Source organism: Giraffa tippelskirchi, chromosome 7 (assembly GCF_054371585.1).
Source record: "Giraffa tippelskirchi isolate mGirTip1 chromosome 7, T2T-mGirTip1v1.2.pri, whole genome shotgun sequence".
Classification (NCBI taxonomy): Eukaryota; Metazoa; Chordata; class Mammalia; order Artiodactyla; family Giraffidae; genus Giraffa; species Giraffa tippelskirchi.
Genome location: NC_137281.1, coordinates 88307018 through 88313175, shown reverse-complemented (window position 1 = coordinate 88313175; position 6158 = coordinate 88307018). Strand labels below are relative to the sequence as shown.

Below are 6158 nucleotides of genomic sequence, written 5' to 3'. Positions count from 1 at the left end.
TCCACAGTGATAAAAACAACAAAATTTCATAGCTAACAACAGATAAAAAGAACATCATTTGCTTGGTACCTAGTGCAGCTGTGACATCGATTTCAGAGCCAAGGAGAGGGGAATTTAAGTTATCATAATTGACAACAAAGCACAAACTGAGTTTGTCGGCGATTGTTCGTTGTCTCCATGTTCATCTCAAAACGCTTTGGGAAGCCAAAGTTACTGCTGCTAAATTTCAAAAGTCTGAAAATCTATGACTTTTCCAGTCATAAAGAACAGCTCTGCAAGCCTTGATAAGAAAGTTTATACTGATTTCATCACAACAGATTTAACACTGAGAAAACAAAGCCAAAAGCAATACGTGCTAATGTTCTAGTGTAAGTTCGGATCCAAAGCATTTTCACCACTTTAAAGCAAGTAAGTCACAAAGTAAGCGGTTCACAAAGCATTTCCCCCTGGTTTGGCACATCTTAGTTCCACATCAGGCTGCCCCGTATTTCAGAATTTTTCTTTTTTTCTTTTTTGGCCTTCTGGCATGTGGGATCTTAGTTCCTCCACCAGGGGTTGAACCCATGCCCCTTGCATTGGAAGGACAGAATCCTAACCATTGAACCACCAGGAAATTTCCAACTTCAAAATTTTTAAAGTGACAAGAAGACATTTAAAAGGCAACCACAAAGCACTTTTACTTAATTTCACTTGTATTTTTTTTTTTTTGCACTTTGTCTACTCTTAATCAGATTTCTCTAAGAACCAGAATTCAGAAAATCAAAAACCATCCAAAGGGCAAGGTTCAAGTAATAATTATGGTAACACTTACTGAGCCTTTCCAATGCACCAAGAACTATGTTAAGTACTGATTAACTACTTAAGTGTTGATTAAGTGCTTAATCAATATTTAAGCACTTAATTTAAGCAATTAAATCAGTACTTAAGTGCTGATTAAGTCCTATACTAAGAACATTTCTCATTTGATACTCACAGAGCCTCACGAAATAGGCAGTAATATTATCCGCATGTGGCAGATTGTATTTTCTAAATATGGCCAGAACTATATCTCCCATCCCAAATGCTTTTCTACAACGTGACTTTGCCGAAATTCCCATCAACAGGTTGGGCCCTCTATACCCTCACTTTGGTGCTTTTTTTTAATATTTAATATTTTTATTTCTTTATTCAGCTGCATGGAATCTTAGTTGTGGCATGTGGGATTCTTGTTCCTCAACCAGGGATCAAACCCAGGCCTCCTGCATTGGACGCGCAGAGTCTTAGCCACTGGACCACCAAGGAAATTTCAAAGTTCTACATTGCTTGTGATGGCTCCTTACATCCCTGTAATAATAGGACTATCTAATGTTAGACAGGAGCCTCAATTTCAGAAGAATAATTAGATGTATCACTTTAAAAGTAACTATTATTCTTGACTTGAACAAACAGCTGAAACTTTTATTTGAAAAGTTGTAATAAGGAACAGCCAAGAGAATTGGGCAGAAGCTGAGTGAGGCTCATTATACTAATTCTCCAGGGAACCCAGGGACCATAAATCTTAGGATAAGAATAGATCCCTGAAGAAAACAAAGCTGCCATCCAACTCTTCCAACCCTTATGCCACTTCCACAAGGAGATGTGTTTATTCCAGGAGTAGCTCATTCACTGTCTTATAGAGTCCCATTGTCCACAGGAGAAATATCTCACAGAGACTGGCCCAAAATGGAGAATGTAATAGAAGTCTTTATCAGTCAAAATCACCCTCAATTAGTCCAAAAGGAGGATGAAGGAAGACTCCACTAAGTGGTAACTGAACACTTCCCAGGCTTTTCCCAGGATGAGCTTGCTGAACTTGGAAATTTTCAAGACATTCTGGCCTCATCGGATCCTGTGAATTGAACGATGACAAAGTTAAGGAAATCATTATCCCACCCAGGAAAAGCCAGATGACCATTCATGATACTTTGGAAAAGAACTGTTGTTCTTAAAGGATGCCATCAAATTCATGAGAGATAGGGGTCTCATACCAACGGTATAAGATCTGCATTTAGTGCACATAGACAATACTGCAAGCTCAAGACATACTCATGTGAACCAGGTTATCTTCTGAAATCCTGTGAGTAGTGTACCTTAGATAGCCTGATTGGAACCTCCCTAGAGGGCTGCCTGGTGGCTCAGACAGCAAAGAATCTGCCTGCAATGCAGGAGACCTAGGTTCAGTCCCTGGGTCGGGAAGATCCCCTGAAGAAGGAAATGGCAACTGACTCCAGTATTCTTGCCAGGAGAATTCCATGGACAGCAGAGCCTCGTGGGCTATAGTCCATGGGGTCCCAAAGAGTTGGACACAACTGAGCAACTAACACTTTCACTTTTCAAAGGGCAGCTAGAAACCTAACCCTGGGCCAGAGGGTAATCTCCACTTTGGCCTTGCACAGATGGCAGAGCAGCAATGACTCCCCCAAACCATGCATTTCTTGGCACTTATCTTCTATATTCCAGCACACTGAGCAACACACTGGGTCTCATCTGTAGCTTCAGTCCCACCACCCAGGTCAATGCTAGGCAAGCCAATCTTTATCCAGGCAGAACCATTAAGTTACTCACATTGAGGCAATTTGTCTGCCCTGCCTTGTGCTCTGTGTAGCTGTCCCCTTGAAAAACCCAAAGCTCTGGAGAGCATCAGGTCTGTGTGAAAATCTTAATGATTTTCCTTAGAAGAAGAAGATCTCACCCTCCTTCTAAGTACTAGAACTATCTAGAGGCAGGACAAACCTCCAGGGCATCCATAAAGACTTTCCTACTGGGCACTGCATGACTGACCCTTAAAACAATGAATGGTCTGGGTGAATAGTGCAGCCACGCCTAGGCTCTCAGGGTGCCAGGCAAGTCACCCAGTTCACTCACCAAGTCTGAAGGATAAAGGGAGAAATACCTGAACTCATGAAGTGGACCCCTTCCCTTTGTATCTGGAAGACTGTCCTACCCAGCTGCTGACCTCCCATTTGACGTAGGGAAAAAATAAAAAGTTTATTAGCCACCCTGTCTGTGAAACATATCCTTGGGCTAATCACAGTGTCTTTTCATGATTTATCTGTGTTAACTTCATGATTCAGTATGAGCCCAGAGCTTTCTCCTTCCCTTCCACCCCCAGCCAATTCTTCATCTTAGTCTCTATTCCCATTTCTTTCCCAATATTTTCCATCAGGACTTTGCCAAAATTATACTCATTCTGTTAGCTCCTGATGATGTATCTGGATATCACACTCATATTGGATCCTGCTTCTCTTCTAAAATGAGTTGGGTAAGTTTCTCAACCACCCGGACTCACCTGTGAACCGCATGATTGGGCCACAGAGAGCTCTTTCTCAAATTGCTGAGAAGCTAAATGATATTGAGCCTAGAAATAACCCCTGGTGAAGAGCCCTGAGTTATATTCTCTGAGGCTGATCAAGTATTTTATGCTCTTTAATACCTGTAAACAAATGTTAGATACAATAGTAGTTTTGGAATAACTTTGAATAGTGTAGCCTGTGCTGACGAAAAGGCAAAATCATAAGAAAGGTAAAGTTTATATAGTTTACCATTTCATCCTCTCTACTAATATCCCCTAGCATTTCCTTCATCCCAGGTACCTAAACTGGGTCCCAGTCTTATTTTCCAGTGACTGAAAAATAATTGTTGCTATAGTTCTCTCTGATAATTAAGGGAGTAGTTGATAATGCTTAAGGAAGGAAACTTCTAGGCAGGTGGACTTTTAAAAAGAGCTGTTTTTTAGGTCTGGGGTTTTGCTTTTGTTTTGTTTTCTGCTAGAAGCATTCTAGCAGACCCAAACAGACCTCTATTTCCTAGCTCAAACTCCAGACTATCTCAAAGATGAATAGCTACTTCTTAGAGAATGTTTGTGGGGAGACATCTCCACCTTCTCATGAGGAAAAGCAAACCCTCTTCAGATGGGCCAATTTAACAAACTACTTGGCATATGACAGCAAGATTTCTGTCTTCTATGAAGTACCACATAAGCGACACATCCTCAATCTAATGTGTGTCAAAAACCACCAAATCCATCCCACAGATAGTTGAGGTGTTGTTCACTCATTCAATACATGCTTATCAAAGCTGATTGTTTCAAGAAACTTGTTCTAAGGGCTATATAAAATACAAAGATGAAAAACCACTATAAAACACAATAAAAGTTGTGATATACAATAAAATTATGAGGGATACAGAGACTCATGCATTCAAAAGACAAGACTTTATGAAAATGATAGAATTCATTGAGGAGAGACTTGAAGGATAAATAGGATTTGAAAAGTTGATGGTTCCAAGCTGAAATGCCATGTGCTGAAACCTATGTATATAAAACAGCTAAAAAGTTTTTAAAAAACAACGGGTCTGTTGTATCTTGGGCCCATGGGAATATATAATCAGGAGACTATGGATCTATCACATTAGGACAAATCCAATGTTCACATTAGGATAAATACCAAATTCCCATTAACAAATTTTTTTCCACTAACAAATTTTTATTTGTGCATACGTTACTTGGATTATTCTCTTTTTGATTGGTAAGCATTGTGCTTTTCTCTCATAGATTTCCTCTTGTCTCTTTATTAATCCAAATACCAGTGAAAGGCATCACATTTTCAGGTAATACTGAAATAGCAATAGAGTGTCTATGAATAATCAGTTTACCCAAGGATATGGATCTGTATAGTGAATGGCTAAGTTAAGCCATTTTGCTATTTATCCAGCCTCAAATATTTGTCACCCTCAAACAGGGACTACTTATGAATGAAGACTCAATATTAGAATAAAGACAAAAGTGAAACGTAGTGAAAGTCTGAAGCAAAGGAATTGTTGAGGAACAGAAATAAAATTTCAGTTAACAAAAGCAAGCAAGAATAACTTTTGGTTTAGGACCTTTACTTAGCATCCCTGGCAACACCACTCTCTACCACGTAGAAACACCAGGGGCAATAAAAGAGACAGGTAACCTCAAAGAGGCTCTGCAAAAAAAAAAAAAAGGACTCCTACAACTCTAAATGGTACATTTAGCACTTTTCCCTATAAATTCCAAATGTCTTCAGGTCCCCAGAACATCCCGACTCCTGACGCCACACACCTCTGATCAGTCATTCCCAGCCGAGGCCAGAGGAGCCACGGGGAACCACACCACTGTCACCGAGTTCATCCTGCTGGGGCTCTCAGACGCCTGTGAGCTGCAGATGCTCCTCTTCCTGGGGCTCCTCCTGACCTACCTGCTCACTCTACTGGGGAACCTCCTCATCGTGGTCCTCACCCTCATGGACAGGCGCCTCCACACCCCCATGTACTACTTCCTCCGCAACTTTGCTGTCTTAGAGATCTGGTTCACCTCGGTCATCTTCCCCAAGATGCTGACCAACATCCTGACTGGAGACAAGACTATCTCCATAGCAGGATGCTTTCTCCAGCTTTTCCTCTATTTCTTCCTGGGCACCACAGAGTTCTTCCTACTGGCAGTGATGTCCTTTGACAGGTATGTGGCCATATGTAAGCCCTTGCATTACGTCACCATCATGAGCAAAAGGGTCTGTGTCCAGCTAGTTCTTTCTTCTTGGGTCACAGGGTTCTTTATCATCATCGTTCCAACTTTTCACACATTTCAGCAGCCATTCTGTGGTCCCAATATCATTAATCATTTCTTCTGTGACAACTTTCCACTCCTGGAACTTGTATGTGCAGACACAAGTCTGATGGAAATTCTGAGTTTCATCCTGGCGAATATCAGCCTACTGGGCACTCTGTCTGTGACGGCCACCTGCTATGGCCACATCCTCCACACCATCCTGCACATCCACTCAGCCAAGGAGAGACAGAAAGCCTTCTCAACCTGTTCCTCCCACATCATTGTTGTCTCTCTCTTCTATGGCAGCTGCATCTTCATGTACATCCGGTCGGGCAAGGGCGGCCAGGGGGAGGACAGGAACAAGGTGGTGGCCTTGCTCAACACCGTGGTGACCCCAGTGCTCAATCCCTTCATCTACACCCTGAGGAATAAACAAGTGAAGCAGGTGTTTAGGGAGCAGGTGAACAGGCTCTTCTAATAAACCTGTGGATCCAAGAGGCTGCACATAAGATCCCAAGTCAAGCTAAGGGAACATCAGGCCTCTGCAACAGATGGAGGCTTTCTCATCCAG

At 41.8% G+C, this 6158-nt stretch overlaps 1 protein-coding gene across 1 annotated transcript; it reads left to right on the top strand.

Annotated features, from left to right (window-relative positions):
* The first annotated feature begins 5021 nt into the window (after positions 1 to 5021).
* On the top strand, positions 5022 to 6065 carry LOC145513817 (olfactory receptor 6E1-like). The gene has a single exon (XM_081510770.1). It carries the CDS (start codon positions 5022 to 5024, stop codon positions 6063 to 6065), a length of 1044 nt encoding a protein of 347 aa, XP_081366896.1.
* The last annotated feature ends 93 nt before the right edge of the window (positions 6066 to 6158 follow it).

What these genes read in the sequence shown, in the direction of transcription:
- LOC145513817 (XM_081510770.1), top strand. Translation starts at nt 5,022, where the DNA reads ATGGTACATTTAGCACTTTTCCCTATAAATTCCAAATGTCTTCAGGTC.